The 23,575-nt window shown below is 33.5% G+C and overlaps 1 protein-coding gene across 1 annotated transcript in view; it reads left to right on the top strand.

The window, feature by feature from the left end:
* slit1b (slit homolog 1b (Drosophila)) overlaps window positions 1-23,575 on the top strand; it is a 69,261-nt gene that overhangs the window by 5,566 nt on the left and 40,120 nt on the right. Inside the window, exons 2-14 of the mRNA XM_067399295.1 lie at window positions 934-1,005; window positions 1,304-1,375; window positions 2,289-2,360; window positions 13,661-13,732; window positions 13,855-13,926; window positions 14,066-14,137; window positions 14,296-14,459; window positions 15,693-15,837; window positions 18,471-18,542; window positions 18,755-18,826; window positions 21,980-22,051; window positions 22,233-22,376; window positions 22,457-22,620. Coding sequence (XP_067255396.1) covers window positions 934-1,005; window positions 1,304-1,375; window positions 2,289-2,360; window positions 13,661-13,732; window positions 13,855-13,926; window positions 14,066-14,137; window positions 14,296-14,459; window positions 15,693-15,837; window positions 18,471-18,542; window positions 18,755-18,826; window positions 21,980-22,051; window positions 22,233-22,376; window positions 22,457-22,620 — 1,265 coding nt within the window. The remainder of the gene's footprint in view (window positions 1-933; window positions 1,006-1,303; window positions 1,376-2,288; window positions 2,361-13,660; window positions 13,733-13,854; window positions 13,927-14,065; window positions 14,138-14,295; window positions 14,460-15,692; window positions 15,838-18,470; window positions 18,543-18,754; window positions 18,827-21,979; window positions 22,052-22,232; window positions 22,377-22,456; window positions 22,621-23,575) is intronic.

The following is a 23,575-nucleotide window of genomic DNA, read 5'->3' as shown; positions in this document are numbered from 1 at the left end:
TGAGATATTAATAAGATCTCCTTACTGACTCTTTTCTCAGTGCTGTTGCATCAGGTTCTTTTGAAATGCGCTAACTGAATTATCAAAAATCTACACTTATTGTCCACCTCTATTCACTTCCACTTATGTATTTTTTCCTCTTACCTTATCATATTTCTTCTCTGTTCAACCCACATAAAATATATATATATATATATATATATATATATATATATATATATATATATATATATATATATATATATATATATATATATATATATATATATATATATATATATATAATGTGTGTATAACAGGGTTGAAAATATTACAACTAAGCTAATTTGGGGCCAAATTATAGTTAAGTTAAGAAAGTATTTGTTAGGTCATTTTTCTTATATAACTTTACAATTATAATAACTTTTGTAACAGTGTTGACAAATGCAGTCAACACTACAAATTGTATATTTAGAAACTGGAACACAATTATTTCCTTGTGAACTGCAGCTTATTGGGGTGATTAGTAATTTTAAGGAGAGAATTTGTTGTATGAAAAGTATAGGATGTCAGTTATTGAAAACATACCGAAAAGGTCAAGACCAAGACTATTCAACTAACATTTTAAAAAAGCTTATATAACTTATATAACACTTACATTACCAAGAAAAAAAATCTTAAAACCTGTACATTTTAACATTCAGAAAACGTTCAGAAAAAATGTTAAATAACATTAACAAAACTTTCTTAGAACATAAACGTGTTAGCTCAAGAGGCCTATAATTAATATATACTGTATATAAAGGTGCACAGTTTCCATTCACTATGATTGAACTATTAAAGTGTTACCTTTTATAATTGCTGTTGATTCATTAACTCATTGATGTAGTTAAAACAAGAGTTATTAATATTTCATTTCTGATTAACAGTTTCTCTTTCTTTTTGTTTTTAAAGGGACTTGAACACAAACAACCTTACACATATCAGCAAGGATGACTTCGCTGGCCTTAAGCACCTCCGAATTTTGTGAGCTTTATTTTTACATCAATCTTATTTCTGTTGTATTTTGTAATTTATAGAGTTTCAAAAGTTTAAATAGACATTTATATATGCCACAAAGAGGAAGAGGAAGCAGACAAGAGCACATTTTAACATGTAAACAACAATTAACAAGCAAACAGTTTCATTGTATTTTAATTACAGTTTGTACTCTGTTAGTAGATGGAATCTGTGGTCTTTTTTTACAATCCCCATCCTCCACTATGTACTGAATATTATTTATCTTTTTAACTTTCACTATGCATGACTTTATCAATCTGTACAGGCACCTAATGGACAACCAGATCATCTCTATTGACAGAGGAGCCTTCAATGATCTGAAAGAATTGGACAGACTGTGAGTTTAAAGACATATTTTCATTCTCTTTATAATACAGTTTTCAGTTCCAAAGGCTTTAATATTATAATAATAGCATGTAACCCTCTGGTTCTGTTGAAATTGACTCATATATGGGCTCCCAGTGACCACAGTGATGTATGTGTAAAATTAATCATAATCATTTTTGAAATTAACCTTCATTTCCATTTACATATTTTTTTACAGTGCTTTGTTACGATTCAGGTTGCTATCATAAGTCCGATAGGATCGCAAAGTATTTAATCCAGTTCAATACAGTTGAGGATCGTATTCATCAAACCGGTATGGACGGTTTGTTGAGGAGCTGTGCCACTGGTTGTCGTGTCGATAAGGCCTTCACAATGGATGATCTAGTTGACTCAATGAATGAATTGAATGAAGCGCGTTTGGCTTTAGATAAAACTAGAGTGCTGAGTGCTTGTGGTGTGATCCGCAACGCTGTTTTGATGTGCTGCTCACTGTAGCTAGAAACAGTAAAATGGTGCAATCATTCTCTCTTGCAGATGCGGACCGCCATGTTAATATCAATGGTTTAGTTCATGTAAAAGTAGCCTATAATTCGTTTGCTGTTTTTTACACAATAAAGTCTTTACTGTTTAAATTGTGTTCATTTAACTTTTTTGAATGTAATTTGTATTGTGTTCAGGAACAACTTCATTATGTTATTATTACCTAATTGGGAGGGGGGGGGGGGGATCATGATACTGTCTCATCGTGATGTCTGTCAGCATTGGCGATGGATGATGGCATCGTCTATTGGCCCAACCCTAATTAATTTGGGAATTATGTGAAACTAATTATGTGAAAGCTGTAGCATGTTGGGATAATTAGTAAGTAATCTTCAAACTGGGTTTCCTGAATTGTGAGCCGTATGTCTTTGTTCTTCCCTCAGACGTCTCAACCGAAACCATCTCCAGCAACTCCCAGAGCTCCTGTTCCTGAAAAATCCCGCTCTCTCCAGACTGTGAGTTACCATTTTCTTATCAGGAAGCCATCAGGAAATGCTTGAGATGAAACCACCCATTCTCAGGCAAAAACATAACAATAAAATTAGCATTTGGCTAATTCAGCTTGCTTCTGCCAATGTATTTGTGCCACGACACCTTAGATGTGTTAAACAAAGAACCTTGTATAGTGATTTCCTAGACATCTGTCAATAAGAGCTTAGGTTAGATAGCTGTGGTTGGGTGAAGAGTTTTTATAGTTGAACACAAATATAGTTGGTAAAGTCTGCACTGTCAGGGGCAGTGGATCAAAAAGACTGTTTTACCCAATATTTTTATGTGCTGTGCTTATTAGCGTATCCCATTGTTAGCTTAGCTAACATGCTAATGCCAAAACAAAGACTATAGAACAACACAAGACGTGTCACTCGTATTGTTTTGAATGGGAGAAAGTGTAACGCACAATATGGCGGAATAAGTCCCGCCTTCTAAATAAGAGCCAATCGCCGACTGGTAAAGTCATCACGTCACTTCAGCGGCCGTTAGAATCACCGGTTTCTATAGAAACAGTCAGACGCGCCTCCGAAGAGACGCACATTTAGGTCTACGCATGTGCATTAGCTTGATCCAGCCTGAAAAATAGTTTTTTTGCCATGATTCGAGCATTTAGAAACTAAATTTATGAGCCGGTTGTTGTTAGATTTCATTGGTGATTTCAAATATGAAATTTAATCGTAAGGTTGGCGAACAGTTTTGGAGAATTTTATGTTTCCTCATTCAAAGAGATTGCATGATGCCCTGGATGCCCAAGAGGCGTTTCAAAGATGGCTGCCGAGTGAAATTACTTGTCTTAAAGGGACTTTGGCCAAACTCAATTGGAATCAACCCTTCTGAAAAAAGTGCACTTTAGCATAGTTTAAAAAAAGAGTACTTATTTCATAAATAATATACTTTAAAAGTATACACATAAGTATGAATTGAATGTAATGTTTTCAGACACTTAACTGCATGTTTAATGCAGTTTATATGTATCTCTAGGCTATATGTAATTTCATAATTATATTGTCTTTGAAATATGACAATAATCTGACAATCACCTCTCAATAATAGCTTAGGTTACTTAGCTGTGTTTGTATGCAGAGTTTTTATAGTTGAATACAGATACAGTTGGTAAAGTCTGCACTGTCAGGGGCAGTGGGTCAAAAAGGGAAATATGTAGGAATGTGTGGGAGTACGGAAAGAGGCATAATGGGTGTGAACAAATAGTTTGAGACAGCTGTGTTTGCTTGTTATTTGGTTGTTTGTTCATGCCATTTCACACGTTGCATCATTAGCAAGTTGCCATATGGACGTGGCGTGTTCAGTCAATCTGCCTGCGAACACCCCCACCCACCCACACATGCCTTTAGGGAAAGATGTCTACTATTTTAAATGAAATTCATCTTTTTTCCTTCTGAAACACTTAGTATGGCAAACCTCAGGAATATTGGTTTATGATAATATGGGTCATGATAGAAATCTGTTTTTTGCATTTCTTGCTCCATGTTTGGACATTTTGTGGAGTGCAAATAAACAAAGCAAGATCTAGTTCATTAAAACAAGTAATAATGTCCTAATACTCAAAGATTCATTAGACTATTTGTCACCATGCTGGCATTCTCCACGCATAATTAATTAATACAGTTAATTAAGAGAGGAAATAACAGAGGTGATTGCTAATTATGATTGGTTTCAAATTAGTATGTAGATTTTTTCTCAACCCTGTCACTGTGGGTAACAAAAAATTTAATTTGTGCTAACCGGGTGTGAACTTAGCTAAGAATGTTTTTGTTACGAACCAGTGACGATGAAAGAAAAGACTAATTATTCTTCAGCGCTCATGTCATTCCTGTCGCTTCTACTTCAGAAATTGTCTTCATTTGACAGCATGCTGTGGCGTGAATAGTTGAGTTCCAAAGCCTAGTGAGCTGCCTATCAAGAATGCATTTTAATGCATTTGGTGTAGAAACAATTTTCACTCACAAATTGTAGATTTGTAGTAGATTTGTAGATCTAGTAGATTTCATAAACAATTACAAAGACACAGAAAGTAAATTAATTATATGTAAAATTTTGAAGTCGAAAGACTGAAATAGTATTTTCTTGTAAAACATACTCCAATAATCTTTGTTTTATTTACGTACATATATGTTTTATTTTTATAAGTTTAAAGCACAATGAGTGCACTACAACAAGACACAAATCTTTTTTAGGACAAAAAAAAAATCGCACCTAATATTTTGTGTGCTTTTTTTATTTTGTTTATTAGCACATCCAATTGTTAGCTTAGCTAACATATGTTAATGCCAAACTCAATTGACCCTTCGCTAAGCCACGCTCGAAAACCGCCACAGGCCAATCGTGGTTTAGCAACCGTTACTAGGTGCGGGAGGTCTGTCAAGCTTTCGAGTGAGGGAACATGCCGAAGCGTTGTGCTTATGGTTTGTTTTAACCTGATACCTGGTATCCTACAGGTAAAAGTTTGGATGGGGTGGAGGAATTTTTTTCCCTTCCCGACACCTAAAACCCAAGTAGAGAAATGCCGGTGTTCTGACAATTTGTGCTGCCCTGTCAGAGTTTGCTACCTCCCATTGAAACAGTAGGTAACGTTAGCAAAATCTGACAAAATCCAAAAAAATGCTAATGTTACCTATCAGATTGTGCTTCCAGTGTGATATTAACGTGGTCTATGGCTTTATTAACATCTACACCTACCCCAACCCTGAACCTACCCTTATAATAATGCATATACAGTAATTTTGTGTTATTATCATATTATCATGACAACAATGATGTAATATTGATGGATACATTTGCAGTAAACCCGGGTAGGTCAATCTGACGAGTAGGTTAGCAAGCTAGCTAACTCAGCACATCATTGCTTGGAAATAATGACGGTTCTTTGTTCATATTGCATTTGAACGTGATATAAAATGATTAAAGGCAAGACGGAGTTACGTTAGCCTGGTGTGCTAAAAATATAAGCGGGAGAATGTTATCATTGCAAAGCAGTCAGGCTAACGTCTTGTGTTTATTCCACAAGACTTATGGATAAGCTGTTTGATTTATAACTATTAGGTTATTTTCACAAATTTCACTTAACCTGCTGTGGATGAACAAAGCTTTTCCTCAATAAATTGTGTGTTTCTCATTTGAATGGTCAGCGTATGAGGCGGCTGCTGCTCGCGCTGGGAGCTTTAGCTTCAATTTTGATCAAATTATTTTCTAATCGGTTGCATATTATGTCGTAGATATATCGTATCTAAAAATATTCAATTTAAAAATACAGAAACAAAATTATTTAAAAAAGTAAAGATTCTGAAAGCATTGAATGATATCCCATAATAATTTAATATAGCTTTACAGTAGTGACAATAAATGTGATCTTTTATTGCATGATATTTTTTTAAATATGACATTTTTTATTATAAATATGGTGACTATCTCTAAGGTGGACACCCAACTTGATATATATATTTATCATCTGAATCTATCCATGTCATGTCAACAAATTGAAAAGTCACCAAGCTATGTATTATAATGTTAATTATTGTGCCTTCAGCCCCAACAGCAGGGGCACTGTTCACCCCAAATACCATACTTTTACATATTCTTCCGTTATTGAAAAACTGTTGCTTTTTCCCCCGGTGCACATTGGAAATAATATGCTTAAAAGAATACACTTAAGTGTGAACAGAATATAACGTAATAGGTCCCACTTTATATTAAGTGGCCTTAACTACTATGTACTTACATCAAAAAATAAGTACAATGTACTTATTGGGTTCATATTGAATTGCAAAATACTTTTGCTGCATTTGAGGTGAGATACGGGTAATGTTAGGGAAGTCTTTGGTGGTATGGGTAGGTTTAAGGGTTGGGGTAAGGGTTAAGAGATGGGTCAACAGTGTAATTATAAATGAAATTACAGAAATTAATTATAGATGTAATTACATGCAGATGTTTTTAAAATATAAGTACAATGTAAAAACATGTATGTACACAATAAGTGCATTGTATCAAATGATTAATGTAAATGTAAGTACATAGTAGTTAAGGCCACTTAATATAAAGTGGGACCATGTAAGGTTAAATACAATTAGCTGCACTTTAGAGTGCTTTTTTGACCCACTTAACAAGGACTCTCTATATGTCATTTGATAATTGTATTGTCTTTAAAATATGGTTAAAATGACAAGCATTTATGTTAAGCTAAAATATAGTTTAACGTAATTTGTATTGAAACTTGTATATCATGTTGTTAAATACATTTGTAAAGATAAAGATGTGATTTAGTACATTTTAAATATATGGAACTTAAAATGTAATATCAAATAACACTGCAGTTACAATTATAATCATGTACTTAACATGTGCTTTAGACACATCAAAATAAGTGTACTTCTTTAAAACACGAAAAAGGATTATTAAAACAGAATTATTTAAAATGTACTTTAAAGTAAATCTTTTAATTTGACAGTATTACAAAGTGCATTTTTAAAAGTGTACTAAAGTGTGTTAAAGAAAGTGCACTTTAGTAACTCTGTTTCTTAAGTGCGCTTAAGTGGCATTTTATTTAAATAATATAATATCTGCAAGTTTTTTTTTTTCTTCTTTTTAAATATACTGTTACGATTTGAAGTACACTACAAGTGCACATTCAATACAATTAAATGACTTTTTTTTTTTTTTTTTTGGAAATTGAGGGAATTAATATTTTATTTGAGCCAAAATCAACATCACATATAGCAAATCCTTTGTAAATAAGACAGGTTTGAGTTTTGTGTGCTGTGTTATTAGATTATCTCATTGTTAGCTTAGCAACATGCTAATGACTTTCTGTGAGCAGCTCGATATTTAAATGCATATAGTGTGTTTCTAAATGTTGGATGTAGTGTTTTGTAGTGCTAGCAGTGAATGTTATATTAGCATGACGTTATCAAAGTGGAGTTTTGTGCTTTACAGCTTACAAAGATCTGTTGCTTGCTATCAAATATGTTGTTGGTCTTGAAGGCGTCATTATGCTGAATGATTCTTCTACATGGTAACATAATGGCCAATAAATATAAGGCCATTTCACAGCGCAAAGCAAATGTTCATGTGCTTCATCTTTCAAACTTTTCTTTGGAGGCTATTCTAGAAAATTAAAGCTAAATTAATGGCTCAGTGAACCACTTCTTGCAGTTCACTGGCCGGTCATACAAGATGCTCAAGTTAGACATTTGCCTAGTTGTAGCACAGGTAGTGATGTGAGGAATTATTTATGATGGTCCATTGAATTATTGAAAATGAATGCACACCCGAGGTTGTAATGTGAAGCAGGGTTCAGGTTGCTGTTCCTAAAATGCTCTTGTATGCTGAATCTTACTTAAAAACATACTTAACGGTATGCTAAGCTACCGCATTATGAAACATAAACTAAAAAAATAAACAAACTAAAAAAAAATGTAAAGAATGAGAAATGTTTAATTTCACAATATATAGCCTTGGTTCTATACAAAATATGTAACAATTTAAAGATGCAATAATGGGTACAAATTCATTCTCATGCTAAGTCATTTTCTCACTATTTACGGTTTCTTTGCTGTCTTTGAGCTCTGATGAATGAGTTTGCCTTTGCTAACATTTAATATCCATCAGTAAACAGTGCGTCAAACACAAAAAGACAAATGTAAGAAAGACTACGACTAACAAAAGAAAACCAATGTGGCTAGTCGTAGTCTCTCAGATCCCACAATTTGTTGCTCATTTTCCCCTCTCAGGCCTCTATTGTCCTCTTCTTCTTACCCTCTCTAAGGGTTTTCAAATAAAAGATCTGGAGTGTAATATTTGCCGAGGTTAAGCAATCTTACTATTCGTAATGTTTGCCTTCACCTCTGGATGTTAGCCAGTTTTAAACCACAAACTGAACATCCTGGGCAAACAGCTTTGATTAAAGGCGGTTACCAGGAAACTCTGAGACCCACACTGAGAGCATCGGAGGTTATTCTTTCCAGAGTTAAGGAGGTTTTTGCTGGTATTCCTTAGTTTTTTAAGACTGGATATGATTGCAGAGTCCATTGTGATACAGAATTGGCTGTGTTACATGTAAATAATGGAAAGCTGCATTGCATTATCGTGATACTTTTGCTGCCTTCTTGCGTTTGAGTTTTGTGTATATTCAGGGTTCAATACAAGTTAAGCACAAACAACTTTTGATTACTATAAAAATAAATTAGACTCGTTCATTGTTTACTATAAACAAAGCAAATATCAAGGTTGCAGCGGGGAACTTACAATGGAAGTGAATAGGGCCAATTTTCAAAGCAGAATTGTGAAAAACTTATAAAGCACTTACATTAATGTTTATGTTAAAAATTATTTAAGCTGTACATTTTTCTAGTAATTTTATGGTCATTTTAGAATTGTAGGCACTATGTTGCTATTGCAGCAAACTTGTAAAAATGGATATAACTTTATGCAGAAAAGATTAGTAAGCCATTTTTTCCCACACATACTGTAACAAGTCATGTTAGCACACATTGTTTATGTCTTGTGGCTATACTATTGAAACAGAATTGTTAACAGATTCACTTCCATTGTAAGTGTCAGATTTTAGCTTTTTTCTAATAAAGAAAAGTTGTGGAAATCAACATTTTTGTGGCAATCAGCACTATACCACATAATATTAAGTGCTGTTGATTAAGATGAACTCATCTAGCACATTTTGTTTTAAGTCAAATGAGTTCCTTGAGACTATAAAACAACATTTAAAAAAACATTGGCACTGAGGGGAAGGTTTGAAAGCTTAGAGTTTGCAATTGAGACATACAGTACAGTAAGAATGCGGAGCAGCTTAAACGCTGAATCCCATGAGGAATGTATAAGTTCATACAGATATCTCTTACTTTGGTGTTTTGACACATGAGATTACTGGGGTCTTTTTCTCAAATAGTTCCCTGAGTGGACCTGTAACCAGTGGACAGCATTCACAGGTCATAGTTCTAGGCAATGAAATCTGGTTGCTTTCAGGAGCAGGAAATATTGTCAAGTCAAGTCACCTTTTTTATATAGCACTTTTTACACTTCAGATTTTGTCAAAGCAGCTTAACAGTGATAACTGGTATATAATTTTGGCTGCACAGCAGCTCTTAAAGAAAATGGTGTCAGTACAGGCAGATCAAAACACTGTTGAATATCAAGTGTCACCTGCTTACATTTACAGTGCTCAGTGTAAATGAGGACACCCCTTTTGAAAAGTAACATTTTAAACAATATCTCAATGAACACAAAAACAATTTCCAAAATGTTGACAAGACTCAGTTTTATATAACATCTGTTTAACTTATAAAATGAAAGTAAGGTTAATAATAAAACTTAGACAACAAAATTTTCAGTTTTACTCAAATTAGGGTGATGCAAAAACGAGTACACCCCACTGAAAGTCTCTGGAGCAAAGCTAAATTTTAGACTACAAATGTCTAATTTAACACAAATTCAACCACAGGTGAGTCTAATTATTCATTACACAAGTGTCCAGTGGACAGTTGACTATAAAAGGGTGTTAAATCCCCTTCCTATTTCATGCTGTCAGCAATGGCACCACATGGAAGAGAAATGTAACAAGAAAATAATTTCTTTACACCAGAAAGGTGAAGGCTACAAGAAGATCAGCAAAACTTTACTTATCAGTCAGAATACTGTAGCAAAAGTGGTACAAAAATTTTAAAAAGATGGAACTACAACCATCACACAGAGACGTCCAGGTCGTCCACGGAAGTTAACACCTTAACAGGACCGTCTTCTGATGAGAAGGGTTGAAGAAAATCAGCATGCAAGTTCACTGCAGTTATCTAAAGTAGAAAGCCAAACTGGGGTGACTATTTCCCGTGACACAACACGGCGTACACTGCAGAGGAATGGCATGCATGGGTGCCATCCACAAAAAAAGCCTCTCCTGATCTGAACCCAATCGAACACCTATGGGGAATTCTGGAGAGACAAGTTGAGCATCACTCTCCATCCAGCATCCAGTCTCTAAAAGAGGTAATTCTTGAAGAATGGAAATAGATAGATGTTGCAAAATGTCGTCAACTTGTTCATTCCATGCCTAGAAGACTTGGTGCTGTCATTAAAAATCATGGAGGCCATACAAAGTACTAGATGTAGTAGTTTTTGTTGTGGGGTGTACTCATTTTTGCATCACCCTAACCTTACTTTCATGTTATAAGTTAAACAGACGTTATATTAAATTTAGTTTTGTCAACATTTTGGAAATTGAAATATTGTTTAAAATGTTACTTTTCAAAGGGGGTGTACTCATTTACGCTGAGCACTGTACATGAGTGACAATGACAAATGAGTTTAATTAACCCTAGAACATATACAACTGATGTACCAAGTGCATATGTGGTTCAAATATGACCAAATTCAATTTGGTGCTTTTTTTAAAATACAACAACATTTGAGTTTTTATATTTTATATGAACACAATAATGATATTTACATTTTTATTATATACAGTATATTATATAGATGGAAAACCAAGAAATTAAATTACCAGTGCAATGAAGTGGAATGCATTAAATAACATAGGAAATAGGACATAGTATATATGACCTATACATTACAGAATTAATGATACAAACTGCCTTTTAAAATGAAAAATAGTAACTACATGATGAGAAAAATGATCAAAGACACCTTAAATGAGTGATTTCTGGAATGTCAGGAGAAAAATACCTCTTTGACCATATTTACACTGAAAAATACAGAAATAATAAGAAAGAAAAATAATAAGAAATTGGACACATTATATTTTAAATCCACATTCACATTTCAGAGTTAGACAGCTGAAGGTTTTGTTTTTATTTCTATACTTTTATTAGATCAAAATCTCAATAATAGGTAGAATATTTGTAATCCCAGTCATTAGTTAAGAAACAGGCACCTCAACCCCTGTGATGTGTGGCAGCAGCAGTGAAAGGCCTCGGGAGAATGACCAAGCAGACACAGATAAAGTGTGGTACTAAGCATTCTCATTTATTCAGCAAGAAGGGTCATATTTATGGACATAGGTCAAACAACAATCTCCAGGATGGCTTGAGCATCCAATCATATGACTTAAGAATCAAACCTTACCATGTATGGCATTTCACAAAATATAATAACAAATAAGAAATGTATGTGCGTAAATGTGTGTGTGTCTTCAACTTCTGGTTATGTGTGAGAATGTCAGTGTGTCCAAGGACTACTACTTCTTGTTTTGTGTAGGTAGGTACATGATGTGCACAATGGAAAAATTCCAAGACACAGAGAAAGTCAAAAAGTTAAGCCCAAGAAATAAGAAATTATTTAACAACTTTATTATGAAAAAAGCACTATTTAGTACTATTTTCACGATATTCATGTTTAAATGTTCTGCAGTATTGATTAGAATCTTCTTTAATTTTAACTCTTTCCCCCGCCAGCATTTTAAATAAATAAATAAATAAATAAATAAATATATATATATATATATATATATATATATATATATATATATATATTTATATATACACACACACACACACACTCACTCTGTTTCTTGTTCTTTCACACTGAATTTCACTCTCAATTACAGATTTCTTATTGTGTGTCTGGTTCGTTGTGTTAAGTGGCCTGACTTCTACTGGAAATAGTGCCTTACCAAACAACACTAATAATACAGCTGATGTTCAGCATCTGCTGTTAGATTTTAGCATTTTACTGCATTTTACTCTTTAACCAAAGAAAATAAGCTTTAATGTGCAGAACTCTTTGTTCATCCTGAAGGACCATGAAAGGCTTTCATCAAACATTGACTGTAGCTTGAACCAATTGCGGGGGAGCTTAACAACAGTTTGCAATTGCAGCAAAAATCACATGCATTAGGAAAAGGTCACTGATGGCTTTCACATGGAGAGAAAACAGATGAAATGACATTTAGGAATCCAGATGTTCTTTTATTAAATGCCAATTTCCTTAGTCTGCAGAACAGTACAGAGCATGACTAGATATGAAATATAGATTCTTTTAAAAAATTCTTTTAAATTCAGATCCATGGCAGTGGGATTGTGTCATGCTCACTTTATTTCTCAGCAAATCTGAAATATTATTTTTCTAGAGGCTTTATTTTTTATAGTTAAAAGTGAAAAACAGCTGTTACATCTCAAGAATGTCTCAAACTGTGCTTTGCTAAGATTGATCTGATAAATACTATCAAGGAGTAGTTCATGAAAATAAATGAAAATTAGTTAAAAATTAAAGATAAAAGATACATGAAAAAGTCATTATTTACTTACTATCATGTCATTCCTATACATTATTTAAAAAAAAAAAATAGAGAAAATTTAGAAGATTCTTCATGCAGCCCTTTAACAACAGTACATAGTGGGAAAAAATAGTAGTAATTGTTTCTGAAGTTGTATTACTTTGTGTGAGAAAATAAAGGAAATGTCCTACTTTGCACTTCTGAAGTCGTGATTACGAGCTTGTTGCATACAAGTGCTTTGTTTTCCGACAGAACAGGAATCATGGAGGACACCAGGTTTATTCTTGCCTATTTATTGGGAAATTCTTTTCAAGTCAAAATTATATTCAGCATCCTATTCATTGACAACCATATAAACATTCACAGCGATAGATCTAGATCTGTATTCAGTCAAATACAGGCTATTTTCACTGTGTATAAAACATTACAATACACTTCAGATGATTATTCATATTTGTAAATATGCACTACACTTTAACGACAAGACAATAACAAAGAATAGCAGTCACAACAGCAGTCGATCTCCCCTCCACCAGTTTAAAGTTTATGGCCCACCCAACTTGGGAACTTGGGTATCAAAATTATCCCCAAGCTTTCCAGTGGTAAATACGACTTGAAAGGGCGTTCATGTCCAATTTTTAACTAGGAAACTCATATGTATGATCATTCCAATAGCATGTGAAGGCAGCAATAAACAATGACAGAATTTTTATTTTTGGATGAACTATACCTTTAATTGTGAATTTCCATACACTTTCTGGATGTCATATTTGTCTATATTTTTAAGGTTTGTATAAGAAAAATCTGAAACAAAGCTGATTTGAAAGTCAACCATAATTAAGAATTCTATTAAATCTCAAGCGAAAAATCAATAAAAGTTTCCTCTTGGTTGTGCTGTTTTGTTTTTGTTTCCTCCAGTAATTCTTTTTTCTAACCTAAACTTGCATTTCAGTTGTATTTTTTATTAATAAATATTGGTAATTTAACTGGATATTTCACTCTTGTAATTAGGGACTTAAGTGAGAATGTCATCCAGATGATACCAAGGAGAGCATTTAGAGGAGCCACCGACATCAAGAACTTGTGAGTTAAAGTGCACACAAGTTTAATGATACATGTTTCTTTTAATTTTAAAATTTTTAATTTTTTTTTAATTTTTAATTTTCAAAATGTTTTATGTGCCTTTGTGTTTGTGTTGCTCTCAGACAGCTGGATAAGAACCACATCAGCTGCATCGAGGATGGAGCATTTCGTGCCATGAGAGTCCTGGAAGTCCTGTATGTACTGACTTGTGTTATAGAAAAAGGAAAATGAGTAGTTTTATTTAAAAAAAGACGATGTTTATTGTTAGTACAGTATGCATACAGTGTGTTTGGATTAAGTCTAACCTCCTTTTTCTTTGGTTCTCCTCCATAGCACACTGAACAACAACAATATCAGCACCATCCCCATTTCTAGTTTCAACCACATGCCCAAGTTACGGACCTTGTGAGTATAGACCTCTTTTTTTGACATTTTCTTCTCACATAGAAGTTTAAATCAATTATCCAAAGTATGGGCAAAATATAATTGTGGTGATTGCATAATAATTATGTTTGATTAATGAGGACTAATATCAGTTATCAACCTTTTTTTTTTTTTCATAGTCGTATGCATTCTAACAGTCTGCGGTGTGACTGTCATTTGTCATGGCTGTCTCAATGGCTCAGACAGAGACCAGCGCTGGGACTTTACACACAATGCAGTTCACCACCGAACCTACACGGCCTCAACCTTGCTGAACTGCAGAAGAAAGATTTTACATGCTCTGGTAAATCTGGGCTCTTGGGCTGTATTTTTGTAGTTTCTTGTTTATGGGGTTAAGTTTTATTAACTTTTTTTTAAAAATAATTTTATAATATATAATTAATAATAATTTTAATTAAATTTATTACATTTTATTACATTTAATTATATATAATTTTCACAAAAAAGTTTAATTTTTAATTTAATACACAAATTTTGACTGTCATTTGTGGCATCATTTCTACAACAACCATTTATTTTGCAATTTTTTCAAGTGTTAGTTTTACTTGTGGATATTTTATTGTACATTATTTCTAATCAAACTGTAATTTTATATAAGAATATAAGAAAAAATATATTAAAATAAAAATAATTTTGTGTATTTTGGATTATAAAATGATAGCTATGAAGTTAGTCTTAGCATAGCAAGAGAAAAAATGTCATTTCCACCACAAATTACACTTTTTGTTTTAGAAACATGATGATACATAAAAAAACTGTGAAACAAAGTGCGAAACAATCATAAACCAATATATAATTTATTACACAAATGATGTCCCACATTTGTGGTATCATTTCCACAACAACCATCAATTTTGCCTGAATAACGTCTTTTCAAGTGTTAGGGCCCTATCATACAACCGGCGCAATGTGATGCCAGTTTTTTTTTCTAGTTTCAGCACGACGCAGTTATCATTTTCACATCCCACGTTTAAATAGCAAATGCACTCGTGCCCATCTTTTTGCCCATGAACATGCTGGTCTGACAACGGTGTGTTGTTAGGGGCATGGTTGGCGTGTTGCTATTTTGAGGCAACTGAAAATGACTGCGCCATTGACCAACAAAAACCTGGTCTAAAGTAAAGGGCGCAGTTTTTATTTTTGGTTATTTACAGGGTGCGTTAGTAATATGCGCCTATAGGCGGGTGCACAGCGCACGTAGACTCTGCTTGTTACACACAGGGACGCGCAGCAGCACACAAACATGCCAAATATTAAAAATAAAAGTATTACAATGCAAAACATAATTATTGTGTACATAAAGATAAAAATGCCTACATGTCATAATGGATCGTCATTGCACGTATCAGTTACTCCTATTTGGAGTAATTACAAATGAAAAAACACTAAAAGTGCCTGAAATTTAAGAAATCAAGGAAACCAAGGATACATTAAGGAAACAGGATATCAAGGAAACATTAAACTAATCAAGTGCATGTTTAAGACTAATATGTATAATGTTTCTTCTTTTCCTGAGGTATTTTTGATTCCAGTCCTCAGCCCTGTGGCATTGCATCTGGTTCCTGTCCTCCAATGTGCACTTGCAGTAACAGTATTGTTGATTGTAGAGGAAAAGGTCTCACGGCAATTCCAGCCAACATGCCTGAAAGTATGACTGAGATGTGAGTGATTTATTTACTAAGAATATTTAAGATGTTTCTTAAGGATTGAGATGAAGTCTGTTGGGTTTAAATAATTTTTCTGTCAGGGGCATATAAAAGTGTATAGCATAAATTGACTGAGATGCAATAAAGTTATGAGCCACAAGAAGGCTGTACTAGTTTTACCAAGATTAAAGGGCACATGTGAAAGGAAGTGCAGAAAAGTCACTTAATTATGGTCAAATCTATTATGTAATGGACAGCATCAAGTGGCTTATAGTATTTATTAATCAATGCTCACTAAATAATTACATTTACAATAGGGGTGTAACGATACGCTCAGGTCACGATATACATATCTCGATACTGAGTTCACGATATGATACGTGTCACCATATTTTTAACAAAATGAAGGATCGTGGCATCGGTCGTTGCTATGCAACCATGAACTGCGCTCTCCAAGAGGAGTAGGAAGTTTCAGCAAAGGATAAATTTATTTCTAGCCCTTGCATTAGTTTACTACTAGATATATTTATGGAGATAAAATATAAAAACCACCCTGTACAGCTATAATCAGCTGTTCGGCTGAGATTTTGATGTTTTGTTATGGAAACGTCACAGCTGATCGGTTGGTTCTTGTCACATGACCTGTGGTGCGACGCGAGAAACGTTTAAACCTGCTTGCAAGATTCGATGTGTGCGCAAAACACTTACTGAACTAAAGAGCTGATTGAGACACACCCTTAATATACGGTGACAATCCGGCATCTCTTACTGTCACCTCCATGTTGTAGAGTAGGTCACGTCGACAGCTCAACTAATGAGATTAGACTGCCATCATATCGTAAAAGTATCGCCATCACTCAACGATACATATCGTAACATTCTTGCATCGCAAAATATTGTACTGTGAAATATAGTTACACCCCTAATTTACAGCTAATAATATTTGTAATAAAAAAGGTTTAGATATGCTTTAGACATTCTACTAACTACAAGTAACTTTGCAACTACATGTCAACTAACTCTCATTAAAGTATTAGCACTGTTCTTAATATCTGCTAACACTTTATTTTGATGCTCCACCAACAGACATTCTACTAACTATAAGTAACTTTGCAACTACGTGTCAACTTATTCTACTAACCCGAACTCTAACAAAAGTTAAACACAAGTTTAAGGAGGAGCTGGGGAAGGAGGTGGGTTGCAAAGCAGCGTGCAGTGGAAGCAGCCAAGCAGACAGACTGAAGCTGTGTTTAAATAATGCACCCTGTTTGAGAGTTGCCAGTTAAGTGCATAGGAATTGGATCAGCTGATATGGGTGATGTTGGAATTTGCTGATGTCAGCTGATAGTGGAGCTTGACTACGAGGCCTGCCTGAACTAACACAGAATTCTTGATCTGTGAATGTATAGTTACACTTACGGTGTTGTTTTTCATTAATATTATATTATCTGCAACAGTTTTTAAAAAAAATATACTTTTAAAATTTGAAGTACACTACAAGTGCACGTTCAATACAGTTAAGCACACTTCTTTTTCACAAGGGTAAAAAAAGTTACTTTTTCAAAAGTAATGAGTTACAATATTGCTTTACTCCCTAAAAAAGTAATTAATTGTATTACTTACGTTATGGAGAAGAGAGAGAATTCAGTACTTTTTAGTAAACTTACTAAACTGAAAATAATATGTATTACTTTTTTTTTTAAATTAACTAAAATATTAATGTGTACATTTATAAAGTAACAGGTTACTTTACTAAAAAAGTAATCTGATTAGGTAATGCACATTACTTGTAATGCATTACTGCCGAACACTGTAGGCTACATCAGATTTTGGAGTCGATTTGTTTTATAAAATGAGATTTTAATTCAAATATGTTATTATATATAATATTGCAAACTCAGTACATACAGTGGTTATGGAAAGTATTCAGACCCCCTTAAATTTTTCACTCTTTGTTATATTGCAGCCATTTGCTAAAATCATTTATGTTCATTTTTTTTCCTCATTATGAGTATATTTACATACATTATCTTATATATATATATATATATATATATATATATATATATATATATATATATATATATATATATATATATATATATATATATATATATATATAATATATTTAAGTTTAGAAATAAAATATATTTAAAATATTAGAACATATCCCCCCAAAATAATGTATTAGATATTTCAGTTTTTCTTTTTTAATAAATCTGCAAAAATGTTGTGTTTTTCTGTCAATATGGGGTGCTGTGTGTACATTGAGGAAAAAAATTAACTTAAATTTGTCACTCTTTGTTATATTGCAGCCATTTGCTAAAATCATTTAAGGGGGTCTGAATACTTTCCGTACCCACTGTACATTTCCACTATGCAATATATCAATATGTCTTGACTCTTTAGCTTCACATCTGGTGGGATTTAACCTTTCTTGACCAACATGGGTGCTATCGACCATTTGCTATGTGTCTTTGACATTGCCTAGTGCTAAATGTCGTGCCCTTCACAGCACAGTATCCATGTTCATAAGGGATCCATGGAGAGAGACATTAGACATAAGTACTAACAGTGCTAAACTGTGTAAAGCTAACCATCTACCCTTGGCATCCACTTGACCCGTTGTCTGCTTTTCTCTCTTTTAGACGATTAGAGCAGAATGGTATAAAGTCTGTTCCTCCAGGAGCATTTGCCTCCTACAAGAGACTGCGAAGAATGTGAGTGATCAGTGATAGAAACTAAGGAATGAACTTTGACACAAACAAGCTTCATTATAATTCACAGACATTTACAAGAATCACTATACGTGCAGTTTTTTCACAACATGTAATTGAGTAATGGAATAAATTCCTTCAGGATTTTATCAAACAGAGGTTTGTTTTCCCCCATTAATATGACGATTACATCTCATATATCTTTTACTCCACAGTGATTTGAGTAATAACCAAATATCTGAAATAGCCCCAGATGCATTTCAAGGCCTGCGCTCACTCAACTCACTGTAAGTGTTCATTTATAATGCGTTCACTTTTTGTTTTTTTTTGTTTTATGTATTTACATGCCTGACAATAGAGGGATGTAGAAGAAAATGCTGTTTTATATATATATATATATATATATATATATATATATATATATATATATATATATATATATATATAAAAATATATAAACCACTTACACATTATACATCATATTGTGAAAATATATAGCCTAATATTTTATGATTTAATGTCCATTTATTTTAACTTATTTAACTTACTTTAGTTATTAACTTTAACTTACTTAGTTATTTTGAATTTAAATATAATTTACACTTCCAATTACTCATCTAGTGATGTCCATTTTTATTGTTTTTAGTCAGTTTACTTCATTTTTAATAAAAATTAGGTTTTTGATAAATTTCTATCTGGTTTTAGATCAGGTCATAGCACAGAATCAGCTCTTTTTAGGGTAGCTAATGACTTTTTATTAGTTCTGAATTTTGCTTTTGATATGATTGTCCTTACTGTCCTTATTGAACGTCTAAGGCAGCATGCGTGCATCCAAGGAACTGCCATAAGTTGGTTTGTCTCATATCTTCAAAATAGATCCTTTTCTGTTAAAAATGGGAAACTTCTCAGCATCAATAACTTCTATTACCTGTGAGTTCCCTCAAGGTTCCATTTTTGGACCAGTGTAGTATAATATGCTTCCTCTTGGCTCTATTTTTAAAAAAAAATATAGTATTAAGTTTTTATGCTGATGACACTCAGATGTATTTGCTTCTAAAGGATCATTTATTTTATCCTTTTGAAATTGTACTGCAATTGAACTTAGTGCAGTCTGTGGGTTTTAAGATGCTTTATAAATAAATATATAATATAATATAATATATTATATTATATTATATTATATTATATTATATTATATTATAATATAATATAATATAATATAATATAATATAATATAATATAATATAATATAATATAATATAATATAATATAATATAATATAATATAATATAATATAATAATTCATAGTTTTAGCAGTCCAGGTGTTTCACCATATTTAAACGCTGTAGACCCATACGTAATTTCAAACAAGCTGTATGTCAGGAAGCAGCGTTGGAAATGGGCCTAGAAATTCTTGATGAACCTCAAGAAAATTGGTGTGCTTTTAACAGATAAAAGAATCAGAAAATAGAGGTATATGAAATGACCAAGTCAAAGCTCTGATTGTAAACCCATAAAAATGCTGCACTAAAGTGACAAATACTGGAGCAAATATTAATTTTCTCCACAGCATAAAATTTCATTTTTTTGAGAGGAAAGCCTTTATAAACCAGCAGCAACACCAATAGGAATAAATAATTAATTCAAATTGCAATTAACAGATATTTTGCCAAGTAATATAGTTTATTATCCTGACTGCATGCTATGCTACACTTCACACATTAATATAGAATTAAATTTATAATCATAAAAGCTTATTTTCATTATTATTTGATAAATTAATTGGTTCGGCTTTGCTTACATTATTGTTTTGAGAATTACATATCCATTTATTCAAATCTGTAAAAAAAAAAAAACAGCCTTTTGGGGTATACATTATATAGCACTTATGTATATACTCATTTAATCTGCATATGACTGCTGTGTACATTTCCAACATGTTCATGCATGCAAGCTTATTAGTTATGTTGAATTATGCATTATGTTGCACGAAGAGCCCTTTGTAAACATGTTATGGGAACATCTCACCAGGGGTCTGATGTAGAGAGTGTGCGGTTTGTGTAAATATAAGAATGTTTGTCTAGCCTCCAGCATATATGCGATATACGATTCGACTGAGTGAGGATGCATGTGATTCAGCTCAGTGGAAGACAGGTTGGAGACAGGCTCTTAATTTACATGTCTGCCATGTTCTGTGACATTTCTAAGTGATCAACTTAACTTTAACTTAAAGTTACTGAGTTGTTACCTGTCCAAATATGGGAGTTTCTCAGAGTCATTGTTTTTTTTGACTTAACAGCTTAGACCAATTCAGTCTAATTTGCAAATGAATCACTCTGACTGGTTTTGTGAACTGGTTTAACGGATTTATTAAAAAGATTTAATTTATTAGTATTATTCATTCATAAATCAGTTATTACTAAATTGGAAGAAGTCATATCTAAAATTAAACAAACAGATTGTTAACTTTTCATTCATTCATTCATTCATTCATTCATTCATTCATTCATTCATTCATTCATTCATTCATTCATTCATTCAGTCAGTCCAATCAATCAATCAATCAATCAATCAATCAATCAATCAATCAATCAATCAATCAATCAATCAATCAATCAATCAATCAATCAATCAATCAATCAATCAATCAATCAATCAATCAATCAAATGTCCAATTCATGATAGAATCATTATATTGAGTTGTATCTATAGTGAATCAGTTGAACTGCTTCACAAGAAATGGTCTGAATGATTCTTGTTCAAGAAATTGGTGAGTTGTTAATTACAAGTCAGACCTGTCCAAAAGATTTGGTTCAGGAAGTCATTAGTTGTGTTCTCCTTATAGTGGAGCTGCGCAGACCAATCAGTGTATGACATCAAAGTACCGTGAGAGTGATTAGAGAGCAAATGGTTCTGTATGCTTTCGAATTGCCTTGCGGTACTTTGATGTCATACACTGATCGGTCTGTGCAGCGCCGCTTCAATTCGAACATACATGTTGTATTGTTGACTTTAGAATTCAGTCTAATTTGCGAATGGATTGCTCTGACTGGTTTTGTGAACCGGTTCAACTGATTCATTAAAAAGATTTGATACATTAGAATGATTCAGTCAGAGATCTGAAGTTACAATACTTATATTAAAAAAATCATATCTAGAGACCAGAATATCACTGAGACTTGGAGGTGGGCTCTTTTGACTGCAGCAAATTTCACACAGGTTAAACAAGATTTTTACATTTCATGATTTTCCTGCCTAATAGGGCTTTGTGCAGACCTTTTGTGCTTGTGGCAGAATTTAAATTTAAAATGTATGTATAACCTTGCATTTGAATGGTTAATTTTTATGAAATCCACATGTTTACCTAGCCCTGCAGACTTGGTAGAAATGAAACAATTTATCAGCACCATTGTATCTCATGTTCATATTTTATTTCACAGGGTTCTTTATGGAAATAAGATTACAGATCTGCCTCGGGGAGTTTTTGACGGATTGAGTGCATTAGAGTTACTGTAAGTACTGAAAAGCGTGATGTAGATCACCTCTGATGCTTATGTCAATGCAAAATTACCACCCACATGAAAAATGTCACAATGCCGTTGCTTAATGGTCCGTGAATAAGGTAGCACACTGAAACAGCTTCATCCAGACAGTCATTGTAATGTTTGAGATGTCTGTCTTTTTTTCTTTCAGACTACTAAATGCCAATAAAATCCACTGTGTTCGTGTCAACGTCTTCCAGGACCTTGAGAACTTATCTCTATTGTCCCTGTACGACAATAAGATCCAGATTCTAGCCAAAGGCACATTTACTCCTCTGAAATCCATTCAGACTCTGTAAGAGACTTAATATAATGAACATTAAAATAGACACCCACAGTATAATCAAGAGGTTTTATTGTTCGCTTTCTTTTTAGTCACTTAGCTCAAAACCCGTTCGTCTGTGACTGTGGATTGAAGTGGCTGGCTGACTTTTTGCGATCCAATCCGATTGAGACCAGCGGCGCACGATGCTCCAGTCCTCGACGGCTCGCCAACAAACGCATCAGTCAGATCAAGAGCAAGAAGTTCCGCTGTTCGGGTACAATACACAAACAAAATGTGCAATTATTTACGAATAAATTATTTATAAATAATTATGTACATTTATTTATAACTAATAATTGCGAACATTTATTTGTTTGTTTTAAATTGCACTCATAACCTTTCATTGGGAAACAATTTTGGGTAATTGTGTAGTACTTGTGTCTCAGAGCAACACACAAGTAGGTGTAGCTAGAGCCTGGGATCTTCAAAAGGGGTGGAGCAAACTCCAAAAAGGGGTGGAATACACAGTAATGGTGTTTTTGTTCCTACATGAATCAATTGGGGGAATTTTTCAATCACTAACTCATTGTAACGCAGGCGGGACTCAGAGTAAGATCCAAATGCAGCGTTTATTAGAAGTAAGAGTGGTCGTACAGGCAGGGTCAAAACAGGAACAAACAGGAACAGTGAGGAACAGGCAGAGTCGTAGTCAGGGTACAGGCAAGGATCGAGGCAGGCAGCAATGGGTCGTAAAACAGGAATCAGGCAGGAACAGTCACAAACGGGTAAACAGGGATATAACGCTCGGAAATGTAACACTGGGTAAACAAGACTTCGCGGTGAGGTGGTGTGTGTATGAGTCTTTTATAGTCCAGGTAATGTGTGGCAGCTGGGTGTGGTGATTAATGTGGAGTGATTGTGAAGTGAGTGCAGGTGATGAGCAATGGAGGATCATGGGAAATGTAGTCCGGGATGTGACAGGAACAGACGTGATCGTGACACTCATATAGACAGTTGTTTCATTTCTGAATGAGTCAGTGTTGTTGAAATTGGTTGAGTGAATTATTTAATGATTTGTTCATAAAGATTGTCACTTCTTTTTTCCTGAATAAATCAGTGTTTTTGGATAAAATCAGTTGAATAAATCATTCACTAACTCAATCATTGACAGTCACTTGTTTTGTTTCTGAATTAATCAGTATTTTTGAAATCATATAGACAGTCACTGG

Source organism: Chanodichthys erythropterus, chromosome 10 (genome assembly GCF_024489055.1).
Source record: "Chanodichthys erythropterus isolate Z2021 chromosome 10, ASM2448905v1, whole genome shotgun sequence".
Classification (NCBI taxonomy): Eukaryota; Metazoa; Chordata; class Actinopteri; order Cypriniformes; family Xenocyprididae; genus Chanodichthys; species Chanodichthys erythropterus.
This window is presented reverse-complemented; position numbering and strand designations above follow the sequence as displayed.